Here is a 26458-nt window from a genome sequence, read left to right as displayed (position 1 = left end):
TTTTTTTTTTTTTTTAGAAAAATTAGGGAAAAAACCCTAATGTTCAATGTATACAGTTGAGATAATGTTGTAGATGTGTGTGTGTGTGTGTGTGTGTGTGTGTCCCCAGAGCTTCACAAATTACTAGTAGCTCGTCCCTGTTTCTTATTTTGACTGAGTTTAAGTGTCCACAGTTTCAGTGTTTTGACCAAGTGGCTACTAAGCAAAACACTGAGCCATCAGGAGACGCTTTTTTTCTTAGATCATCTTCTGAGTTGACTTTTTTTAATTCAGTTTCTTGTTTGTTTTTTAATCGGTTAGTTTTCTTTAGGGTTAAATTGCTAGCGGAAAGAGGCTCAGCTCTGCACCCTGGACAAGCTGCGGGGCTCGGCCGAGGAGAAGAAGGGTGGCATTAGGACCCAGGGGGATCCTCGGAGCGGATCTTAGGGCCAGATTGCAAATTCGCCGTGACTCAGTCTGGTCGGCTCCGTGCACACAGCAACAGCAGCAGCAGCAGCAGCAGCAAGCGGCAGAAACAGCAGCGGCAGACCTTGGCGGCCCTGCTGCTGGCGACTGTTAGGCTCGCTCTCCCGGTCCGAAGGCTCCAAACCCTGCAGCCCAGGCAGGTCCCTGGGGAGGCGCGGGGGGCGTGGGGTGGGGGGGCTGCCCCGGGGCGGGCAGCTCTGGGGCCTGTGCACGGAGAGTTAACATTGGCTCCGTCTCTTCCTGTGTCTGGCTTTATTTGCAGCAAACCAAGATGGAGTATGAGTGGAAACCCGACGAGCAAGGGCTTCAGCAAATCCTGCAGCTGCTCAAAGAGTCCCAGTCCCCGGACACCTCCACCCAGAGAACCGTGCAACAAGTATCCTTTCCTCGGTCCTCGCCGCCGCCACCGCTCCCGCCGCGGGCTCCCCCGCGCTTCCCGGCCCGCTCGGCTCGGGCTCCGGCCCCGCTCCCCTCCCCCCACCCCGCCCCGCGCGGCCGTGGCGGGGCAGACCCGGGGCTCGCGCCGCATCGCCCCTCCCGAGCCCGGGTCCCGCGGAGGGGGTGGGGGGGCGTTAAGGGAGCGGTGAGCGGGAGCCTGCGCCCCGCGTCTGCCTTTCCCCCCGCCCCCTCCCTCGCCGCAGCCGGTCCCGGGCTTGGCGCGCGGGGAGAGGCGTGCCACGAGCTCCCGGACTCGCGGAGGGGCGCCGGCTTCCGGCCGGGGCGGGCGGCGGCCTCGGGCCGCATGTGCTCGGGCCGCGCGGCCCCTGATTTCTAGGCGGAGCGTGGGGGAGCTGGAGCCCGGCCGGGGCCTACACAATGAGCCTGGCCTCGGCGGGTGGGCCGGGGCCGGGGGCGGGGGCGGGGGCCCGGGCCCGGGGAGGAGGGAGGCGCGGGGCCGCCCTCCCGCCCGCCCGCCATGGAGCTGGCGGAGGAGCCTCGCGCGGGGCCCTGCTCGGCCAGGCCCGGGCCGGGCACGGGGTCCCGGGGCTGCGGGCCCGCCAGGCCTGGGGCCGGGAGGGGGACCCGGCCGGGCCTCACCCCACCCCGTGGCGGGGCAGCGTAGCACCTGTTGCCGCCTGGCTCCGAGCTGGGGTTTTCTTTTTAAAGCCTTGGCTCCCGCAGGGCTGGCGACCCCGGGGGAGGAGGGGGGGGGCCGGAGCGCTCCAGTTTCAGGGGGCCTGGGGAGAGGCTCAGGGGGAGAAAGAGGAAGCAAACCCTTTTAAACGTGTTGTTCAGGCACGTCCCAAACCGGGGGGAAAGGAGCACTCTTCTTCTCTTTACCCTTTTCCCCCCAAGAGATTACCCCAGAGTAAAAATGCAATTTTCCCATGGCTGATTGTGCCCCAAAGCATTGGGGGGGGCGGTGTCGGTTTGTGATTCTTAAATCTGTTTCACTTGGCCTTTTGCAAAAAGTACAATCTCAAATACATTAATGACATAGAGAAAGATTTTTGCAGTCCGACAACGTGGAGCTGCTTTTACAATTTATTCTCGTTCGATGCTTTTAAATACAGTCCATCGGAGTCTGTAAATTTATGCTTTAATAGAAATGACATCAATGAGGGAAGTTACGTCAACTTTTATTTCTTGATATGTGGGAAGCACATATAGTTAGATATTTTCTGGCTGGAGCTTATGAATAGTCAACTCAATTATTAGCAAATATTTTTTCCATGTGTGTTAGTGGAATTGATAGCACTTATTCAAGTGTTCGTTTGAAGATTTTTTTAAATTGCAGCATCTTAACAGTAATTCTTCTAGAAAGCTGCAGGTACCAAGAGAAGTATTTATTTGATCCACAGCCACTTTGAGTTTTCAGTTCTGCTGAGTTCCACGGCTGTGGCATACCACTTTTTTATGATGTCATAGCTAACAGCCTCCTGGGATCTTGAAAAGGCAACATTATAAAAAGGATTATGGATTGCTAGTGAAGTTTTCAAATTACTACCTGGATTGTCTATGCCAGTGAATCATCAGACTATCATGTAGGATGGTATAATGCAGTCTGTTCTATGGTAAAAATCAGTTATCTAACATGAAACTTCCTAATGAGGAAAACTAGCATAGGATTTTTGCTTTTCTTTTTGAATAATTTCATGGTTTTTTAAAAAATTGGATTACTCATTAGTAAGGTCATAATGCTTGGAACTCGAGAAAACTTTGTTCTGGTTATCTTGGTGTATAAAATTTGCAGGATTGACCTCTTCTAACAACAAAAAATGAATTCAGGTCATTAACCAGGGGTGAGAATTGTTTATTTCAAAGTAATGGCTTATTGCTCTGTCCTTTGCTTGTACTCTTTGGGAAAGAGTGATACCATTTGGCTTATAATTATTTAAAAGTAAAATGTAGTGGAGTTTTTTTTTTTTTTAAGATAAATTTTAATATGGATTTATTGATTACATTGTAAGAAAATGTGCTTATCAATGAAATGTTATATATGGCAAATAAAAATTAGGGAGTTCAACTTGAGGTGCTCAAATTTACCATTACTCTGTTAAGACCATTACTGAATTGTCTCCAGAGTGAACCGGTCAGTTGTTAGAGGTTCTAGAATCCATATTTTGCCTTTCTGTCTTTTGGGAGAAGAAAGAATTTGCATATCTTCTGATTTGTTCACTGTGGCATCTTCTCAAATATTGCTTTATGCTTTTTAATTATGTGATCCATTGAGCATGGAAAAGGCTTCATTTAATAAACCTCAAATATTCATAACTATAGTTTGTATCAGATTTAATCAGAAATTAGTAAAGCATCCTCATCATTTTGTACATATTCTAGTTGATACGTTTGCATTTGTGGTGTCACTTTTCAGTGAAATTCAATTGCGGAATAAATGAGCAGTTTGAGAATCAGGGAGCAAGGAAAATTTAGTGGCACATTGTCACTGCTACCCACAGTCATCAGTGGAATACCTGGAAATATGAATCAAAATGATAAATCTTAAGGGGTAGGGATACTTATAAAACTGTTGTGGTTGAATTGTCATTGATAAGATGCCATGAATTGTGCGTATTTCTTCTTTGGAAAGGAGAAATTTTATTACAGAAAGGAGAAAATTGATTAACAGGCTTGAATGATTTAAGAACCAAGATATGCAAGACTTGCTGAAGATTTATGGATAAATTTTAAGAAATTTAAAACCACTTTAATGTGATTTCATGATCTTGACTTCTAAGTTATTTTGATACCTTTTTCTTAAGCTACTTATCACAGTTGAATCAACTGTAAGCAAGTGTCAGGTTTAATAAAGAAATCCAAGGCTTGATGAAAACAAGAAGCTAAAAACATTTTAGTGATTTTTTTATACAACAATTACTCTGTCTTAGGTTATCTTGAAAAATTTCCTTAACTACATTTGTTCTAGAAACTGGAACAACTCAACCAATATCCTGATTTTAACAACTACCTGATTTTTGTTCTTACAAAATTAAAATCCGAAGGTAAGTGGAAATAAAAGGTTTCTTTAAAAATATGGATTGTAATTTGTAAGGTGGATTTTTATATATGTTCACATATATATAATTTGTTATTGTTATTTTTTTGCTTTACAAATATATGAAAACAAAAGTTTGAAAAGGCTTCTTTTTACCTTGAACTTTTCAGGGTGTCCTCTCTTAATTTTTCATAAAGGTTTCCTTGTTTGGAGTTTTGGGTAACAAATTCACAGATTTTTACATATGAGAGATGTATTGCCAATTCCATTCCATTTTAGAATATCTTAATCCTTACTCCTAAGTGTAATAGGCTGTGGTTAGGAGGTGTGGGAGGGGTCCTTTGTATTTATTTTAAAGATTTTTGGAGCATGTAAACACTGAGGAATACTATCAAGTACTAAGCAGAACAAGTTTTTATACAAACTAATTTCTTTACTAGTTTGTCATTGGAAGGAGTACTTTTTAAAAACCTATTTTTAATGCCTTTATCTGTAATAGTCTTTACTATAGTTACCAGAAATACCAGATCTTCTCTCTTGCTAAAGTAGTTCAAATTATTAAAAATTTTCAATGTAGTATAAAAGCCATGCTAATTTGCACTTTATAGGTCACACACAACATGGTAATTTTTTACTGAACTTGTAATTCAATAAGTATAAAGAAATCTCTGAAGTGTTAAACATATCTTTGGGGAGAAACAAATCTAAAATTAATAGCCTTCCAAAACCCGGGCTTTAAGAAGCTAAGAATTCCTTCTACTAGCCTTCAGCTTCTGAATCAGACCATTGTAATATGGTAATTGTCTTTATGTGAGATCCTGGGCAAGTCACCTAACCTCTTGTCTAACTTTATTTCTTCAACTGTAAAATTGGGATCATAAAAACACGTATCTTGTAGAGTTGCATGGATGAAATATAATATTTGTATAACATTTAGCACAGTACTCCCTTTCCTTTCCTATGTCACATGCCTTTTGTAAAGGAAATCTTTTCATTTTAATTTACCATTATTGATACTCAAGTATTTTCTGAATCGACAGGTATATATAATATGTGATAGACTTTTAAGTAACATAAAGCCAGTTTTACGTGTCATCTTCTAAATTATTGAGGTTTTATAGTCTTTTATGGAATGTAACAGTGTTTTAGAAGTTCTGGCAAATTGATTCCTATTTTGGAAAACTATGCATTTGGTTTAATTTGGTGAGAGGCTTACCTCTGTTATTATTCCCTGTATGGTAAATAATATGAAATGTGTAGTTTTCCCGAAATAAGAGTCAATTGAGTAATAATTACCTTCTATTTAAATATAGCACTTCACAATTTTTAGAGTGTTTTCACATGCCTCATCTTAGTTAATTTTTACAGCAATCCTATCAGGAAGGTAGGGTAGGTGGAATTTATCATTCCCCATTTTACAGCTAAGCAAATTGATACATAGGTTTTTTACAGATCTGTGTTGATACAGATCTCTATTTGTAGATCTATAGATCCATATATCTACATGTACATAGAGTCACTGATATCTCCCTACCTCTTAATTTTTTAGTTGAGGAAAGTAAAGACCTAGATAACCAATTTGGCCAAGGTCACAAGAGTACTAAGTAGCACATGCAGGGATTTCAACCCAGTCCTTCTGACCCCCAAATCCAGTATTATTCCCATTGCACTGGTTTCTCAAGATGGCCATTTTACAGTTGAAGTGTTAATGTCTCAAAGCAAAGTACTATAGATGTTAAAATTATTTATGCAGCATTAATATTAATATATTAACGTATTCAGCCATTTTTTCTATGTTGTTAACTTGTCTATAATTTGGTGAATATTGATTAATGGTTCTGAGTTCTTTATAGGATATGAAAAGTGTTCAACATTTCATATCCATGGAAACTGATATATTCTGGGCAAAAACTATCCAAGAAATTAGCCTTCCAAAACTTATGCAGCCTTGTTTGGTTTGGCAAATTAAATACTTGAAGACATTTTTCCCTTTAACTTATTTATAACTGTTTTTGCATATGATTAGGCAAGCTTGTGAATTTTATCTCCTAGCCTTCACAGAAATACAGAAAATTTCATTAAAAGTTAGATTGCTGAAACTGCTAAAAGGTACACTGAAAGTCTTGGAAAATGAGGAGTTGTCAACTAAAGAAGTTAAACATTTTGCTTTTAAAGGATCATTTGAGTCCCAAGTTGAACCATGGGTTTAGGACTGGGCTATAATAAACCTGGAAATTTTACTTCCTCTTACCTTAGGGTTTGTGAAGCATTTGTTTTCATGTACTATTTAATTCTCAGAGACGTGAATACTGTTTATATGGTGTTGATATGAATGATATTTATGGCTGACCTAAACAACAGAGTAGGTATAATTCTATTGTTGTGGAATATGAATCTTTCATGTGGTGTAGCCAAAGACAAGTTGTTATCAATAAAAATTCTGGCTACCCAGTGTAACTACTTAGAAAATCTGCTTTAGGTTTCAGTCTAAGGTTCTGACTTTTATAAACATAAAAAATTGTTTTGCAAATTTGAATTTAATATGTATTTTGTTTTGCCTTTTTAACTCCTAATTTTGCTGAAGGTGGATTTTTAGTTTATTAAATGTCTATATAACAGGCATTATATAAAGGAAATCTTCATAAATTTTCAATTGTAGACTCTCAAGTATTTAAATTAATAGGTATATAATATGCTTTATGAGATACTTAAGAGTTATATACAACTAAGCATTTTTTTTAATGTTGATGCTTTTAAAAACACCATTTCCTAGCTCTTTTGTGTATCATTGAGGCCTCCCTGCCATGAATCAATCCTCTCTTGGAATAAAATAAGAGTTAAGCCTACTGCAGCTATATTTGACAGTTCATCCAACATTTTATATGTATTGTCCCTCACCTTGTTACCAAGGAGGAAAGTTTTTAATCATGTGTTCTTAGTGAGCAAGATTGGATACATTTTAGTGAGGGTGGGGTTTAAGAGCAGATTGTCATTAAAATAATGGTGGTGACAGTTCATGGAATGGTTATTATACAAATGTACTAACTTTATCAACAAGGTTAGTTTCTTTTCTCATCAACCTAAATGTTGGACCTAGCTCTTGAGATTCGGTGGCAGCGTGTATTTGCCTAGTCCTGGTCATACAGCAAGACTGATAATGTGCTGTGAACCCTTTTTCCCCCCCTTAAATCAACTCTAAAAACATTAAAATTCTTGTAACATTTTTTTGCTGTATAAACTACTTAAAAGTACTTAAAAGTTCAAAGCATTGTTGACTTTTATTGCAGATGAACCCACAAGGTCTTTGAGTGGTCTCATTCTGAAGAATAATGTGAAAGCACATTTTCACAACTTCCCAAATGGGGTAACAGATTTTATTAAGAGTGAATGTCTGAATAATATTGGTGACTCCTCCCCTCTAATCAGAGCCACTGTGGGTGAGTTACAATATAAAATTTATTTATCTTTCTTGTGACTTGTTCAGTTTTTGAAATTGTTTGGTCATTTAATGTCCATTTTTTAAGACAGCTTTATAGTAGGGAATTTTTTTTCTGTTACATTGTTTCCAACAGATTCAGTAATGTTACTGTTATCAACATCCATCTTCTTTCAAGAAAGCTTGGTAATCTTAACATTTGTGTTTGACTCTTAAAGCTCCACTCATGATGATATAATATTCCTAGGGCACAGTGCTTAAATAACAGGAGAATGTGGTTATTTAAAATAGGGAGTGGGTTGCCCTAGGGTGGGGGAAGGCTTTTGATAGGTTTGAAATGATGAAAGAGGAGATTGGGGAAAGATTTGTATTGGATCTCATTTCATTTTAAACACTTTTTAGGTATCCTTGATTACAAGTGACCTTTTAAGAAAATTTAGTATTAAACATTTTGGGGGTAGGGAGGTATAGTACTATTCTTTCTCAGTGAATATTGAATTTCTGTTGTTACTTACATGTTAAGGAGTAGTGCATTTTGTGGACATGGATTATTTTGTTGTTCGAGTACTAAAAATGATTATGTAGTTTTACTTTAAAGTGTTAACTTTGGAACTAAATCATGAGGGAATATGTGATTTTTATTCCTTATTGGCCATTTAAGCAGACTAAGTTGTCCAGATAACACTATTCTGATATGTAGCCAGTTCCAGTTTTGGATATAATCCAAATAGAGTTAAGCTACTCATCCAGTCAGATTTTATGTTTTGCACTGGTTTTTTAAAAAACAAGTGTTTTCTCATGTCCCTGTTTGGATTGCACATAATTTGTCACTAAAGAGGAAAAAATACTAATAGTATGAATCAGAACTGTTTGAGAATCTTTATTTCCAAGTCACTTCTAAGAAATCAGGCCGTGGTTTTCACATGATTAGGTCAGTACTCCTGCTTTGACCTGGATTATTTTGTACTATAAACTGAGTATTGGTGAAAGACAATGTGAAGATCATTTTGATTTTCATTGTCATATTTTAGGAAAACTAAATAAATGATAGCATGTTGGCTAGATAACACAGGTTCAAGTTACAAAAAGGACTCACTGAAATCAGTCTGCAAAAATAAAGCAAAATTCTTTACTTCCTACAACTTTTCAAGAGATCATCTCTTGAGTAAAACAAACTGTATTTGTACAGTTACTCCAGAGTTTTGGAAAATATAGTAAGTCTCTAAACTTGGATACCATCAGTCATGGCAGAACAGACTCATTATAGGTATGGAGATTACTTTCTTTGGAACTTATTGAAGATCAACTTAGAAATATGTTTACCTCCTAAATCTTTTAGTGGACCTTTTTTGTACAATGTCCACAAAGGAGTAATGGCCATAATAATAGCTTAATACCTGGCCAGTGGGTTGTATTGTTAATTTATCATCATTTTGGTTCAATAAACATTTGCCAGATGTTTAATGCTCCACGAAAGACTTACCCCTTGCCAAGCCAGGTGATTTATCTATCTAGTGATAAGCATACAGTGTTGGAATAGTGGTTAGAGAGCTGGCCCTGAATCGGGAAAACCTGGGTTCAAGTCTTGCCTCTGATATATACATACTAGCTTTATGACCCTGGACAAGTGATTTAGCTTCCCAATATCCTGGGCAGTTTGCCAAGTTGCAGACCAACATTGGTAAAGGCAGTTTCTTTACTGAGAGTTCTCTAGACCAAATGAAATGACAGTTCCAGTATAAATGCTAAGCACTTTGTTAGGCTTTGGGAGTAAAAAGACAAAAAGTCCCCATTCTGTTGGAAGATTTATATATTGTTAAGTCTATAGATAATTACATACAAAGAAATTTGGGAGGGAAGGACTAGCCCCTGGGCCCTCGTGGGTGACACTAGCTAAGCTTTGAAGGAAGCTCTGAAGCCAAAGTGAAGAGGAAGGTATGTCCAGGCATGAGAAGACAGCCTATAGATGGACTGTAATGTGCAGGAAATAGCAAATAAGCCAGTTTGTCTGGAATATAACATGCATAAAAACGGATTTGTATAATAAAGTGGAAATATAGATTAGACCCAGATTGTGAAAGACTTTGATCAACAAACCGATGAGTTTGTCTTACTCTAGAAAAAAAGAGGGAGTCACTGGAGCTTCTTAAGTTGAGCATAACATGGGTCAGCCTTATGCTTTAGGCATATCAATTTGTCACCTGTTTGGAGGAAAGTATGAGGAAGATGTAGACCGAAAGCATGAAATTCCATTAGAAGGCTGGAAGGGGACGTGTTAGAGATTTTGTGAAAGTAGACTCAACAAGATTTGTTAATTGGACGTGAAGAATGAGGGAGAGGCTAAATAGAGTTCAAGGTAGCTCTGAAGTGAATGTGGCTGACTAGTAGGATGGTGATGTCCTCAGCAGAAACGAGGAAGTTGAGGATGAAGAAGTATGGGGATGGGGTGTAGTGATAACAGCATATGTTTTGGACATACTGATTTTGAGATGCCTATGACTAATAGACTTTGCAAACCTTAAAGCACTGTATTTACATCCAGCTAGCTATTATTACATCCAATTGGAATTGTACAATAGGCAGTTGTTGATAGAGATATGGTGCTTAAGAGAGAGACTAGGGCTGAGAATCGCAAAGTGAGACTTTAGAGAGTTAAGAAAAAGGCTCAGGTCAGAGCCATTTGAGGACATACATAGGGGACAGAATATGGATTATGATCCTGAAAATCTGAGAAGTTGGGGGATGGGGCAGATAGATGGAAGGATAGCCAGGAGAAAGTCATGTTTCAAAAATCCAGGGAGAGAGAGTGGTCAACAGTGTCAGATGTTGCAGAGGTCAAGAAAGATACAGACTGAGAAGTGGCATTCAGATTTAGCAATGAAGAAATCATTGGTATCCTTGGAGAGAGCTTCATTTGAGTGATGAATGTTGAAGCCAGAAAGCTAGGAATGAGTGAAAGGAAAAGTACAGGCATTGAGTGTGTAGAGAGCTTTTTATAGGAGTTTGGCTATTAAAGGGAAGAGAGATATTGACAGCTTGAGGGATGGGTTGGGTCAAATGAATTTTTTTTTAAGATTGGGAGTTTATTCATAGCCTGCAAAGAAAGGAGGCATTAGATTGGGAGAAATAGAAACTTAGAGGGAATGATGCAAGGCAATGGGGATGAGGCATGTGTAGGAGGGGATTGGAAAGTAGACTAGAGCAAACAAAAGTATAGGAAATTGTAGATGATGTCTAGAGGTTTTGCAGTATAAAAAAGGGGAGAAGAGGTGACAAAGTGTAGTTAGTAATGAATGACCTCAATTTTCTCAAAGTATGAGAAGCGAAGTCGTCTGTTATAGTGGAGGAGGTAGTGTAGTAGGTTTAAGGAAAGAAGAAAAGGTTTGCAGCAACCCCAGCTGTGGTGGGAGAGTGCAATAATAATGATTGCTAGCATTTTTTTTTAATGTTTTAAAGATTTCATAGCCTTTAGAATGCTTAAAGTCAGGAAAATCTGGGTTCAGATCCACCCTCAGACACTTTACTAGCTATGTGGCCTTGGGCAAGTCACTTAAGCTCTATTTTCCTCATCTATTAAAAAATTAGGAATAATAGCAGCTACCTTCCAGGGTTGTTGTGAAGGCCAAACGAAATAATATTTGTAAAGCACTTAGCACAGTGCCTGATATGCAGTAGGGATGATATAAATGTTAGCTAATATTAAGTGAGATTAAATATGAGGAAGATCGAGGTTAAGTGTCTTGCCCAGGGTCTCACAGCTAGCAAGTGTCTGAGGTCAGATTTGAACTCATGTCTTCCTGATTTCTGGTCTGGCAGTATCCACTGTGCCACCTAGCTACTGTTTGAAGACCATAGTGAATCCAAAATCCAAGAGAAAAGGGTAGTCTGTGCTGGCATAGCTTACAAAGAGACCATGACGTTGTAAAAGATGAGGATTTAGAGTGGTCATCGAGGATAAGAATTGAGCCACAACCATTAGATTAGGTCTGTGAAGAGATAATTTTGGAGACAGTAGTCAGATTACAGAGAGTTTAGAAGACAGTGAGAGAAGTGGAGGCACTTAATGTAAGTGATTTTATAAGATTTTAGCCACAAAAGAGAAGGGAGATTTTTAGGATAATAGCAACTATAATCAAATTGAGTGAAGGTTTTTTAAGATGGGGGAAGTACTAGGCACGTTTGTAATTAGCAGCTAATGAGTCAATAGATGGGGGAGATGTGAGGTGATCTAGAGAATGCAGGACGGAATGAGGTTAGGTCAGCAAGAAGAAGAGTTTGTCCTCAAGAGAAGGCTCATCTCTTCATGTGAGAGGGCTCAAACAGGATTTAGATTGGAGGCAAGGGGACTGAGATGGTTTTTACATTTTTTAGATAAAATTTTATTATACTTTAAAATGTAAAAATCATTCTTGGATGATAGGTATATGCACTCCTGATTTTAGATAGTGGGAGAAGGTCTTTCCAAATAAGTTAGGAGCTCCTTTTTGGGGGGAGGAGTAGGCGAAGTATGCTTCAGATCATCAATTTTGTGTTGTCTCATATATATTAGGTGGCAGCTAGGTGACTCAGGATAGAGTACTGGGCCTAGATTCAGGAAGACTTGAGTTAAAATTTGGCCTCAGACACTTACTAAATGTGTGACCTGGACAAGTCACTTAACCTCTGTTTGTCTTAATCCACTGGTGAAAGAAATAGCCAACCTTTCCAGTATCTTTGCTAAGAAAACGCCATGGACAGTATTGGCATATTTTGATCCACAGGGTCTCAGAGTCAAACACAACTATATATTATTTATCACTGCAAGAAGGGCAATGATAGTCTACATTTATTTGTATCATGTCTTAGGGTTTTTAGAGGGTGAAAAGCCTTTGCAAACTTATATATTTTTTTATTTAACACTCAGAACTACCCTGCAAAGTAGGTGCTACTGTCATCTCCATTGTACAGACGAGAAAACAGCCTCAGAAAGGTTGAGTGACTGGCTTAGGTCACGTAGTTAGTTATGAGTGAAGCCGGCTCTGAACCTGGGCCTCCCAGCACTTTGTCCACTACTCCTCATATAATGCTTCATATTAGGACTTACACAAGAGGCCCATTGGTCATTCTTAGTTCAAGAGAAGCAAGTCTGGCATAATGGATAGAGAGCCTTGGCATCAGAAAAGCCTGGTTTCAAGTCCAGCCTCTGATGCACTGGCTTTGGGACCTTAAGCAAGTCACTTAATTTATCTCTGTTCTTGGCTTATCTAAAATTAGATTGCAGAGGAAGTTCGGACCTGCATTACAGGAGTGACCTTTCTCAAGTAAACCAGAGGCAGTACCTACTTTCATTCTTGGGGTTTACAAAGCCCTTTCCCAACAGTAAAACAACTCTTCTTTATACATGCATCCTTATATTCTTTCCTACTATCTCTGTTTTTCCTAGTAAGAAAAGAAACTTATGGAGATAATGCAAGCCCTTACTTTGTCCCTCTCCCTTCTCCCCAATAATGGTAATTGTTTAATTTATTTAATGCTGTGGTTACAAGACATTTTGTATATGTTGTCCTATGAAATCAGTTAGACTATTTAGTGTATGTAGAATGTGTGTATCCCCATTTTACACATCAAGAAATTGAAGCTCAGAAATTGTTAGCTATCAAATATTATGGCCTGGACCCAAGAATCTGTTATTTAGACTTTATTTAGACATTGCTCTTTTGCTAAATCAAACTTAGAGCAGTTCTAATTTGACCATCTCTATTTTTCTTTGACACTTCCATTTCCTTCCCTCTCCCTATACCTCCATAGTTTTGCATAATTATCTTTATTTGAAAACTAATGTTCAAATACCTATATTAAGTTGGGTCTTTTGTCTATAGTTTTAAAGTTGCCTTTTGTCTTTCAAGTTTTTTTTGGCACCAGGGACTTTTCTAAAATATTTTTTTCTGTATAGGTATTTGAAAGAAATGTCTAAAAACAAAAGAAAAAATTTTAGTTTTAAATATTTATTTACTAAGGAATAGAAAAAGTTTTAAAGTCTGACAGAATTAAAAAAAAAATTCAAGTTGACATAGGTGATCCCTAGGTTAATGTTCTTTAAATTTGAAGTACAGACTATTCCTAATGTCTTTCATCTTTCTTCAGTGGCATGTTCTTTGCATGTTGGGAAGTTTCAGGGTCCCAGATCATTGATAGCTGTTATATGGTCTTCATTGTATATTATGGTTTACGTATACATCTGCTGCTGCCTCTTCCTTCCACTTCCTTTCTTCAATAAAGATACCAAAGACTATTAGTAGAAATTAGTGCTCACTGCTGTTATGTCAAGCTGACTCTGAAAGGCTTAAGTTATTTTATCTAGCTGTTATCTTAGAAGAATCTTATATGTAGATAGTAGACATATAAAGAGAGTGTGTTATATACATGTTAAGAGCTTTTGACTTTAGCCGTCATATTAAAAAGATGAAAAACCCAGAGAGAAACATTAAATATGCGGGCCCCTAAATGTTCATGAAATAGGAAACCATGCAATACTTGGTTTCACAATAAGAAATTCCATTTATTAGATTGTAGATTTAGGGTTAGAAGGGATCTCATGCCGTATATAGTGTAACTCCATTGTTTGAAAGAAGAGGCCTGGCAAAACTGATGTCCCTGTGTTAGCATATACCGAAGCTGGGATCTGAAGCCAGGTCTTCAGGCATTCTAGGTTAAGCATTCTTGTTGATGTACTGTGCTGCCTCTTGTTCAAGGATCTTTTTGTTTTGTTTTTTATCAACTTAAAAAAAAAGATTAGTAGTTACTGACATAAACAGATCATCAGTAGAAAGTAAAGTAAAAAATTATGGTAGAATGTTTGTAATGGTTTTATAAATTTATAAAATATTCTGACCCCACCCAGGGAATCCTATGGGATTACAATAATCTAGCAATTTTGTTGATGTGACCACTTTGTTTTATTGCTACATAATAAATATTTAGTACCAAAAATAATCTTTAACTGCAGAAAAGAGTGGATCATGACATGGGTGTTCAGCAACATGAATGCTGTAATAGCAACTGCGGAGAAGCTTGGTTAACTTCTTTTTAGAATTCCATCTAGGAGGAAAAGACCAATCAGAACATTAGCAACAGCAGCAAAAACATGGTAGAATTTAAGGAAAAACATTTTCAGGGGTATGTAATAAAGGTTTTAAACTTTTATCCTAAATGCATAGTACTTGATACATTTACATTATCACCTAGTAACACTAATGGCCCTTGTATGTATATAGTGCTTATGTGTTGAAGAGCATTTTTGATTAGGTTATGTATTTAATGATAACCCTGTTAGGCAGCATACTAGCTAAAGGGGAACCAGGGGCACAATTTACTTCCCATTGAATTTAATGGGAGAAGTAAGGATGTAATTAGTTTTTAAATTTGCTAAAATAAAGGGACAGCTAGGTAGTGCAGTGAATAGAGGGCTGGGTCTGGAACACCTGAGTTAAAATCCATACTCAGACTTACTATCTTTGTGACCCTGGGTAATTCACTCCATTCTGGTTGCTTCAGTTTTTTCATCTGCCAGATGAACCCCAAGCAGGGTCACAAAGAGTTGGACACTATTGCAAACAACAAACAAAAAATCAAAATAAAACGATTTAGTTTTGTTTGCTTGCTTTTTATATAGAATATTATGGAGACCAGCTTACTTTGTATGAATTCCTGAATGTTCTGTTAATCCAGTTTTTATGGCAAGTTGCATTTCAGTTCAGCAGACATTTATTTGTTTGATGTGTATTAGAGATAAAAAGATTAATGACATTCCCCCACTGTCCATGGTTAAATGCAGTATTATGTTGTATTAACATGAGAATTGAAGTTGTGCTATACTCACCACTGGTAAGCTAAGTTACTGTTGAGGGCACACTGTGCCTGTTACTTACTGGAGGATTTTGGAGAGGAGTGTACAAAAAGAGTAGAATGAACTGCACGGGCAAATTCTTCTGCTTTCAAATTCTCTCTCCTGTGATTGAATAATGTGAGTTTAGGTGGTCATTACCAGCTAACTCTTTTTCTCTTTTGGGGGGCGGGGAGGAGGGTGGAGGAGATTCTGGCCATATGAAGAGATTCCTGGTAAGAAATGTTACTCGCTAATGCAGATAGAGGTTGTTTTTGCAACTTAGGAGTGTCTGTCAGAGATTTATCAGGGGCACTGAATGGTTAATTATGCCAATATGCTCTGAAGGCAGACCTTGAACCCAGATCTTCCTGATTCAAATAACAAGTGCAAGAACATTGCACTTGGAGCTTACTATTTAACTGACCAACCTGATCTTTAGAAAATATTGGAGGCAAGAAGGCCACTTTCATTATTACTAAGTTATTGAAATATTATTCTGGTTGAACATAGCAGCTGCTTCTGGGGCTTTTCTAAAATTCTGATAGATAAAAGTAGAATTAGTGGACTTGAAGGAATATGACTTCACCTCAGTGTTAGACCAATCAGGGCAGTGACAAAAGATAAGCTTGTTAATGAAATGAGTACCAACAAGACACTTGGTCTTGTAAGTTTTATATTTTGAATAGCAGTGTAACAGTCCTTCAGCGGCCAGCCACAGAGGCCTTGATGCAGTGGAAGGAACTGGTCTTGGAGGGTCTGGTGTAGCCTTGGTTAAAAGCAGTGTACTGTAATTGCCAAGGAAAGGCAACTTCCCAAGGTTCAAAATACCAGCATAGGTGCTCTCCATTTTATTCAGTGACCAACCTAGAACAGAGAAGATCAAAACATGACATCATTCCAAAATACAGCATTTACTAAGTGTGATTAAATAATCTCCAAGGACTACCCCACCCCAGGACCTTCCAATCATTCAATCAATTACAAAGTCCCTGGTCTAAATACTTCTCCACCCCTGGGCTATACCTTTATTTGTCAATCACAGAGTACAAAAAGGTCAAAAGTTCCCCACCCCTGGATCACAATTGAATCTACCCCAGAGTTACATCAAGTTTAAACACAGCACTTAATACCCAAATGGAGGTCTTTTCTTCATCTTGACTCGAGGCAAGTTCTCAGCAATCTTAGTTCCTGGGGAGACAAGGCTTATTAGCAAGGCCACAAGATACCTTGCCAGTCCCTCCATTAATTCATCGTCTGTCTGTAGAACAGTCCTAGAACCTCTGAAAACATTAGCAAAACCCTCTCCTAGGATTTCTGTAAACATACAACAAGAAAATCCTTCTTCAGGGCTTCTGAACCAGCAGAAAGGTTCCCAGACCCCTGCAACAACAGCACTGTCCTTCACCAGTGGACAGTATCCACTCTCTGTCTGCAGGACAGTCTCAGGGCTTCTTAACCAAAAGCCGGGTTCCAGGACTTCTTCAACAACAGGACTGTCTTTCACCAGTGGACAAATCTGGCAAAAGAACATCAAAACAGACAGACAAAGTACCAGCAAAACAGCCATGTCTCCTCAGTCCTTGGCAGCTCAGGGGGCAGGTCTCAAAAGTCCAGGGCAATTCAAAGCGGCCACCAGCAATTCTCTTAGTCTCTCTCCCTGCCTCCACATGGGTGCTGCTTCCAAAAAAGGTCTTCCGCCTCTCTCTTGTCTCTCCAAATCTAGTCACCAGCTCCTCCCAGTTCTGGACTTTCTTTTCACATCAACAAGTCCATCCCACAGGTGGGATTAACAAGCTCTGGGTTTTAACACAATCAATTTGAAAACCAAGCCAATACAGGGGAATCTCCACATTCCATTACTATCACAAGCAGCTGTGTCATTTGGGTCAAGACATTTAACTTTTCTGAACTTGATTGAGATGTTTTTTGTTTGGAATTTTTCTGAAAAGAGTATAATGTGTGTCACACCACACTATGGCAAACTTGTGAGGATCAGATGGGAGATCTGTAAAATGACTATAACAATAAAATGTTACCTGAATGTGAGCTGTAAGTATTTGGAGGTGTGGACACATGCTTTTTTTCTTTCCCTCTGGAAGCAGGAGTATCTTTTGAGAGAAAAGAGTGCTTTGGTGATTCCACTTAAGTAACACTGATCAGTCAAGCCTCGAGGGCCCTGGGAGAGGGAAGACACCCCCACCCCCACCTCTCTCTGCTGCTTGTTCTGCTGCTAGAGGTGTCACGCAGCATGCTTCGGGCTTTTTACCTTACAGACGATAACTCGATTAGTGGCAGAATGAAAACATTTGAAGAGTAAATACACTTCAACAAAAACTCATTTTTCCTATCACTTTTACCTTTCAGGCATTAGTGGTACTTTTTAATTTGTCATTTGTGTGTAGGACAGGCTTTGCGTGTGTGTGCATGCGCGCACACACACATACTTGCATGTGTGTTGAGGAAAAGAACTTGTAACTTAATCCTATCTCTGAGAATTTTCTTTTTCTAAAGAGAAATTGTTTTTTCTTCCCAAGGTATTCTGATTACAACCATTGCCTCCAAGGGGGAATTACAGAACTGGCCTGAGCTCTTGCCAAAGCTCTGTAGCTTGTTGGATTCTGAAGATTATAATACGTGTGAAGTAAGGATGCTTACATGACATTTAGATTTTTTTTCCATTGTCAAACAAGTTGTTAGCTCTGTCAATGTAATACTTTCAAGTTATACCTAACTCACTAGTACCTTTTTGAAGTTTATTTTTAAAATATTTATTCTACTTTAAAACCTGAAGTTTTTTTTTTTCCGGTTTTTTAAAAAATACTTTCTTTAGTTAAACAGAATTTAAATATTCTTGTACCAGAAGCATTTTATTCTACTTGAGATCTGAATCCATTCTTCTTATTATAATCTGTTGTCTAAAATTGTACAAAATACAGCAAAACTTAATTTTAGCTTTCATGTTAATTTATGTAGGTTAGGATGAAGAGTAGGAAGTTTTATAGAGCCATAAAAATATTTTTTTAGCTATAAGTGTATACGCACATATATATATATATACCCTTTCCTTCAACTTCCCATAAGAGAGTCCTAGGAGATATGCTTTGCCATATTTAAGATGTGGCACATATTCTGGGCAGAAATATTTAAATCTGTTTCTTAATATTTTGATGAAGTTTTATGATCTGAAAAAATATAGAGATATTTTTTCTCAGGAGTCATTTATTTCCTTAGCCAAATTCACTTAGCATTCCCAAATTATGCCATGAAAATATTCCAGGAAGAGATCTCTAAACCAAATTGTTTCTTTCATACAGCAGATTCATTTAGTAAAAACATTTACTTAAGTTTCAGAGTAATTCCTATGCTTTTGTTGAATACTTAATACATTTGGAAATAAGTTGAACCTGCATACTAAAGATATTTTTAAAAATTATATTCCTTATAAAGGAAAAGAAATTTGAGGATAGCTTTTTAGAAGCGTAAATACATATATTATAGATTATTTAAATATTTCACTAAGAACTAGAAATGTTATGTGTGAATTATGGAATACATAAGTTTTTATATAGTGTGTAGAAAATTTTTTCAAAAATTCTAGATTATTGTGTTTATAATGGCTGGTAATATGTATTTAATTCAACCTGAAAGTTGCTTTAATTTTTCTTAAACCTTAAATACTTAATGTTACTCATGAAATGAGATTTTTTTCTCCCTCATTATTTTACTTTCTTAGTGAAAAATGAAAGTCAAAAAGATAGGTTATTCTTCATGAAGGTGACCTTTTTTTTTTTTTTTTTTTTGAGATAAACTTAAAAATCCATGAATACATGGATTTTATACTTTTAGGGTATAAAAGAAGAGAATATGATTGTTACACTTGAAGATACAAACTGTCAAAATAATAATTTTTAACTATATAAATTTCATTCTAAAATATAGTTTTGATGTTTTGATATTTGAATTTGTGTTTTTTGCAGGGAGCATTTGGAGCCCTTCAGAAAATATGTGAAGATTCTGCTGAAATTTTAGATAGTGATGTTTTAGACCGTCCACTTAACATCATGATTCCTAAATTTTTACAGTTCTTCAAGCATAGTAGTCCCAAAATAAGGTATATCTAAATACAGTATTGGAGTTTTAAGAAAATTTATTTAACTTTATCAGAACTGATCACTACTACATTTTTGTTGCTTAAGTGTGAATATCTCCTAGGAGAATGAATTTATTCCACATAAATGAATTCTCCAGAAAATGAAAACACTTTCAGTACCAAAAGTTTCAAAATTGTTATCTAGGTTAATGGAACACTATTTTTTAAAAGCTAAACAAACCTCTTATCCTTTTATTTTCTTAATGCTCAGGATTTAAAAAAAAATTTTTTCTACTTCCAAATTCTCTCCCTGCCTCCAACTTTCCTGTATTTATGCCTTTTAAAAAATCTTTTCTAATTTATTTATTTTTACTTTTCAGCATTCATTTCCACAAGATTTTGAGTTACAAATTTTTCTCCCCATATTTCCCCTATCCCCTACCCCAAAATAGTTAGCCCACTGAATACTCCTTTCCCCAATCTGTTCGCTCTTACATCCTCCTCCTTCTCCCCCCAACTTTCTAGTAAGGCAAGATGAATTTCTCTACCCTGGTGCCTGTATATCTTATTTCCCAGTTGCATGTACAAAAAAAAACAACAATTTTTTTTTTATACACATTTGTTTTTAAACTTTGAGTTCTAGATTCTTTCCCTTCTTCCCTCCTCACCCACGCCCACTGGGAAGATAAGCAATTCAATTTATACGTTGTACATGTGTAGTTATAGAAAACATTTCCGTAGTAGGTATATTTTGAAAGACAATATTTCCTTCCATCCTATCCCACCCCTCACTTACTCTATTTGCTCCTTTGACCCTGTCTCTTTTCACAAGTGTTTGCTTCTAACTACCCTCTCCCCAATCTGCCCTCCCTTCTACCATCCTCCTTCTTATTCCCCTTCCCCCCTACTTTTTTGTCGGGTAAAGTACCCAATTGAGTGTGTATGTTACTCCCTCCTTAAGTCAAATTCAATGAAAGTAAGATTGTCCCATTCCCTTTGACCTTCCTGCTCTACCCCTCCATTGTAACAGTTTTCTCTTGCCTCTTTTATATGAGATAATTTACCCTGATCAATCTCCCTTTCTTCTCCTAATATATTCCTCTCTCACCTCTTAATTTTATTTTTTAGATATCATCCCATCATATTCAGCTGATCCTGTGCCCTCTATGTATACATGTACACACACCCTCACATATATATTTATACACACATATACCCTCCTGTACATACATATATATGTATGTATACATATATATATTCCCTTCCACTGTCCTCATACTGAGAAAAGTCTCATGAATTACAATTACCATTTTTCTATGTAGGAATGTAAATAGTTCAACTTTAATAAGTTCCTTATGGTTTCTTTTTCCTGTTTACCTTCTACATGCTTCTTGTATTTGACAGTCAAATTTTCTTATCAGCTCTGTTTTTTTTTTTATCAAGAATGCTTGAAAATCCTCTATTTCACTGAATGACCATATTTTCTCTTGAAGCATTATACTCAGTTTTGCTGGGTAGGTGATTCTTGGTTTTAATCCTAGCTCCTTTGATCTCCAGAATATCCTGTTCCAAGGAAGGCAGGGCAGTTGGGGTTCAGTGACTTGCCCAAGGTCACACGGCTAAGTTTTTTGTGTGTGTGTTGTGACTGAGGTCAGATTTGAACTCCGGTCCTCCTGACTCCAGGGCCAGTGCTTTATTCACTGTGCTATCTAGCCATCCCTGTTTTATAGTATCTTGATTTCTCATAAAGTCATTAGCTTCTAATCACATTTTGAAGGAATTATTCTCATCAGTGAGTTTTTGAAATTCCTTTTCCATCTGGCAAATTTGGCTTTATCAGGCAGTCTTCCCCTCATTGGCTTTTTGGGCCTCTTTTGCCATTTGAGTTAGTCTATTTTTTAAGGTGTTATTTTCTTCAGTCAGGCTGTTGACTTGATTTTCTTGCATCATTCCCGTTTCCCAATTTTTCCTCTATTTCTCTTACTTGGTTTTCAAAATCCTTCTTGAGCTCCTCCATGGCCTGTAACCAATTCATATTTTTCTTGGGAGCTTTTGGTGCAGGAGTTCTGACTTTATTGTCTTCCTTCCATTTCATTCTTTGATCCCTTTTGTCCCTGAAAAAGGAATCTATGGTAGGATTGCGTTTCCTATGCTTGTTCATGTTGCCAGTTAATATTTGACTTTTGAACTCTTTGCCATGGTAGAACTCTGCTTTCAGAATAGAGAGAGCTTTGTCCCAAATTGCTGGGGTTTTCGCAGTTGCCAGAGCAATTAAGAGGGTGCCCGCTCTACAGCTCCCACAAGCGCTGGTTCACTGGCCACACACCCCAAGACCACTATCTGGATCCAAGCAGGTCAAAGCAAGAGTGATTACTCTGAATGATCGCTTGGTCCCCCTATGATCTGCAGGCCAAGAGCTGAGGCAGTCAGGCAGGTAGCTACAGCCATCTCCACCACTTCTCGCGCCAGGGGCAGGGACCCAACCTTTGTCCACCCCTGTTCCAACGGAGTTCCACACTGACCTTTTAATTTGTCTTTGGCATTTATGGGTTAAGAAGTTTGGAAACCGCCACAGCTGCTGGTGCTTCACTCTACTGAAGTCTGCCCCAACTGCTGGTTGGGGCTGCCATGGGGCCAAAACTGCTCATGGGGCTGGGCTGGACTCCCAGCTCAGTGTGATAGACCCTTCCTGCCAGCCTGCCTTCAGCAGGATATTTATTTCTCTCTGTTACTTTGTGAGTTCTGTAGCTCTGAAATTTGTTTAGAGTCATATTTTACATGTATTGGAGGAGGTGGAAGCTGGAGCTGCGGGGAAGTCCTATTTCCTCTCCACCATTTTGGCCCATTTATGCCTTCTTAACAAGGTACAGTGAGACATCAAACCAAAATTCCTTACGTGAGTCTTTTAGGAGAAAAAAACCACTACAACAATGTTACTAGTTTGTCATCTCAACTTCTACATCTTTCTTGTTTTCTGCTACCTGTCCCAGTACTCTTTTTAATTCATCCAGTTCTCTCCTGTTCTCTCTAGTCTTTCCCTCCTGTTGGAAACTGGGAAGAATCTACTTATACAATTTAATTGCTAATTGATAAGTTGACATTTAGCTGAAACTCAAATCATATCAGAGTGTTTTCTTAACCCTGTATTTGTATCTGAAGCTTTTTGTATCTAGTTTTAAAGGAGAAGGTGTGTGATCTGTAAATATTTGGAATTATGCTAGGGAGTGATTCAGGATTTTATATAACTGTATGTGTATCTGTGTAGTTAGCTATATCTTTATCTCTCTGTTCCAAAAGTCTTTGTTCAGTTTTAAGCTATAAAAGCTTAATACTGTGTATGTATTTTTGCCATAATTGTACAAGCTGATGCTCTCAGATGCCTCCTATTATTAAACCAGGTTCTAATTATGAAGTGTCAGAACACATCTTCTTTGATTAAAGCTGATGTGTACTGAATATAATTTAACCTTTACTTATTAGATCAAGGTCATCTTTATAAACATTAGTCATGCTGCATTGTAACACAAGTGATTTCCTGAGAGCCTGTGATAATGTTTAGCTCCATTTACCTCTACAACAAATAATCCAAAAGACCTACTATATTTTATTTCTCGTAGCTAGTCTTAGATGTTTTTGTCTCCTTTTTTCCTCATAGCTGACATTTCTGTTAGAAGTGGTAGCTATGCTGCTTTTAATTTGTTGTACATTTAGGAAACCAAGTAGCCAAGTTGGTTAGTATGCAGAATAGTGATTAAATGTATGCTTAGTATGAAGGCCTCAGAGTGTCATCCATGTAATAAAATGAATTCGCATTATTCCATATTATTGTAGTGGTTCCATGTATTTTTCTTAAAAATATTTTAGGAATCACAGCTTTTTTTCTAAGATTGAAATTAGCAAAAATATGGCTTCAAGATAAGTAGAGCATTTTATACTTATGTTTTGTTGCTTAAAGTATCTTGATTCCTCTGTGTTTATCACGTCTTACCAGTTAGGAGTTCAAGGACTGTGGCTTCTAATTTTTCATACAACATAATACAGTGTTTATATTTTACATAAGTATATATGTAAAATATAGACATGCTTATTGGAACTAAATTGCTAGCTAATGACAGTATTTTGAACTGCAAGGTACAAAGACATTGGATTATGGTAGAGAAAGAGCAGTGGTCATTGAAAGTTATATTTAACTATTAAATTCATATTGCCCTACTGGCCTTGCTGTCTCACTTCCTAAACTGTAAGAAGATCATTGGGAGATTGTTTATACATATAGATTGCATTTCCTCCCACCCCCTTGCAGATGGGAGAAACTAACTACCCTTTAATATATTAATCTTAGATCTTGGAACATCATTACTAGACACCAAAAAGCCAGGAATATCAGAAATAACATAAAACAGCAAGTAATTTGCAAGAAAACAGTGTTTACTGTACTTTTCAAATAGTGTTACAGAGGAAATAGTTTTTAAATTTTGATGATTTAAAATTTTAATTAGGATGACTAGGTTGTTTAGCCACATAGATAGGTATTTTTAAAAGGGGAAAAAAATAAACCATTCACTTAACATAAATAGCCGTCCTTACTGCTTTTTACAACCATTATGCATAATATTAAAACTGTTTCGATTGTAAATATAGATATGTTTATGTGGGCCAATGACAATATGAATTAGGTATTCATTATAGCTGTTTACTTTATGATTTCACTTTATCCCTGTTTTTAATTGCATTTATAGTGTTAAACTTTCTTTTATAATTGCTTTTAATAAATGCTAATAATAAGCATGCTTTTTCTATGTCCTGCTTTTTTGATGGGACAAGGTACAATTATCAGTGGACCATTTATAAAAGTGGAGCCTTAGCAAAAAAGCAACATGATATTAGAATTAGAGCTTGGAGTTATTCCTCCAAATTCAAGACATTTTAGCTGTTTACAGTCTCTTGGGTATTTGGGGCAACTCTGATGTTATTTGAAATTATTAGGAGGAAATGTTACAATTAGAACTCTATAGAAAGAATAGGAGTTGGAAGAAATGTTCCAGCTTAGTCCCTGCCTCCTTGGGTAGATCATTTAAACTTTCTGGGACATTTCCTCATCTGTAAAATGAAAGTACTGAACTTACTAGACAGTTTCTGAGGTCCTTTATAGTTAAAAAATTTCTGCGTTATAATCAGGAAATATCAGGATACTTTTTGCTCGTCAGTGATTTCTAATTAACTCTTGTGTTCTCTGCCATTTAAAAAACAAAGCTGAGAAATGAGCAACAGTTTTTGCTTAATGTTTTTTAAAACCTTTTTCCATGAATCTAAACAGATTTTTTTTTTAACCATGAGTTCTTTGATGGCTTTAGAGTAGACTGTATATCCAAAAAGTTAAGTAGGTTTTGGTTATCAGCCTTCGAGGAGATTACACACTAAAACATTGTTGGCTAATGAGATAAGAGGAGAATTTCTTAAAGTGCAGTATTTGGTTATTGTATTATTTTCATTTCTGGTTCTTCTGAAACCAAAATCACATGCATGTTTTTAAACTTCTACATTATGCTTCTACTTCTAGGTCTCATGCTGTTGCATGTGTCAATCAATTTATCATCAGTAGAACCCAAGCTCTGATGTTACACATTGATTCTTTTATTGAGGTATGCTCTTTTTTGTTATTTTTAAAGTGTGCATGGTACTACTAAATGGATTTAGTGTTGCTTCTTTATAATTGCACACAGATGTCATGGTTATTTAGTTCTAAATATTTTCATGCTTTCTTTACAGCAGTTAAAATTAGAAAATTACAAAGAACATTGTTTAAAACTTTAATAACTAGCATTGTATGACCCTTTTCTTTATGATTTCGCTAAACTTTTAGCTATGTTATGGTAGATTAGAATTTGGTCATTCATCTTAAAATATTATGAGTGAAGAGTCATGTATTTTTAGAAATATATAATATGGCTGATTAAATCTTTTTCTGCCTCATATTATATGCCTCAGGTTGCTCATAGAAATTGTAATGATCTTCTCCTTTAGCCACCTCTATCCCCAATTCCTTGCATATAGATTATTTTTAATAAGAACTGTAGACTCAAAATTAAAAGGATAATAATTTGGTCCAGGGAATCCAATTTTTCCATTGATGTCCATTTTAAAATTAGTTATGCATCAGGTGGAAGTGGAGGGGAGGAAATACTGTAGAGGTGACATTTAAAGAAAAAATAACTTTCTGATAAAACTTAGAAATATTCGATATGGTAAATTTAATACCAAGTAGTGGAAATACAGTGTAGGATCTATGCACTGTCCTACTTAATAGCTTTTGTAAAGGCAGTTCCATGAGAAACTTATTGTAAAGTTTCCATCCTTTCATTTAAGTCATCTAGATTTACTTGGTACTACGAAATACATTTATTTCATTTCATAGATCTTAAGAGACTAATATTTTGACTTTCTTAAATATCCACAGAAGTGTCTTGAACAATCATTTTGGTTGTTCTGATCATTGAATCTTGGAATGTTAAAACTAGAAAGCAGCTTTTTCTTTAAAATATTACGTAGTAGGCTAGGAGAACATGAGTATAAGTAGCTAAAGCAATTCTTAGAGGTTCCTTCCCCACTTCTGGGTTTGAGGTACTACAACTGTAGTGCTCATTTTCTCTGTTGTTTAGTGTACAACTCTTTGTGACCTCTTGGTCATTCTTGGCAGAGGTAATGAGTGGTTTCCATTTCCTTCTCCAGCCCACTTTACAGGTGAAGAAAATGAGGCAAACAGGGTTAAGTGACTTGCCGGGGGTCACAAAGCTCCCATTTGAACTCAGGAAGATGAATCTGACTTCTGGCCTGACACTCCATCCCACTGTGCCACCTAATGACCCTCAGTTCCTTTAAAATTCTGTGATTTTTGGTGGCTACCATGGGATAAGTAGCAGTACTTATTTGGGGTAGTTTAGCAGGCCTTGAAGGTTTTAGCTTCTGCTTTGGAAAAACTTTTTTAAAAATGCAGAAAAGTATACTGTAGAATTGCTTATTAATTGATGTCTATCATAAAGTAATTTAAAGCAACTAAACTAGCAAAACTGACTTTTAAAATACAAGCTTTCTAATACCACATCACAGTAAGTGAAAATTATGTATAGAATGTTAACTGTGGTGAAGCTCAGTTCCCGGCCATTTGCT

At 37.3% G+C, this 26458-nt stretch overlaps 1 protein-coding gene across 1 annotated transcript in view; it reads left to right on the top strand.

Annotated features, from left to right (window-relative positions):
- Positions 1 to 355: 355 nt before the first annotated feature.
- TNPO1 (transportin 1) overlaps positions 356 to 26458 on the top strand; it is an 80721-nt gene continuing 54618 nt past the window's right edge. Inside the window, exons 1-7 of the mRNA XM_069084973.1 lie at positions 356 to 601; positions 728 to 841; positions 3833 to 3908; positions 7189 to 7338; positions 17736 to 17842; positions 19179 to 19312; positions 24852 to 24933. Coding sequence (XP_068941074.1) covers positions 737 to 841; positions 3833 to 3908; positions 7189 to 7338; positions 17736 to 17842; positions 19179 to 19312; positions 24852 to 24933 — 654 coding nt within the window. The 5' untranslated portion in view covers positions 356 to 601; positions 728 to 736. The remainder of the gene's footprint in view (positions 602 to 727; positions 842 to 3832; positions 3909 to 7188; positions 7339 to 17735; positions 17843 to 19178; positions 19313 to 24851; positions 24934 to 26458) is intronic.

Source organism: Petaurus breviceps, unplaced genomic scaffold (genome assembly GCF_028583685.1).
Source record: "Petaurus breviceps papuanus isolate PSGF00001 unplaced genomic scaffold, PetGlider_PUasm1.0 175, whole genome shotgun sequence".
In the NCBI taxonomy this organism is placed as follows: domain Eukaryota; kingdom Metazoa; phylum Chordata; class Mammalia; order Diprotodontia; family Petauridae; genus Petaurus; species Petaurus breviceps.
Note: the sequence above shows the minus strand (reverse complement) of the source record. Positions and strands in the feature narration are given on the sequence as shown.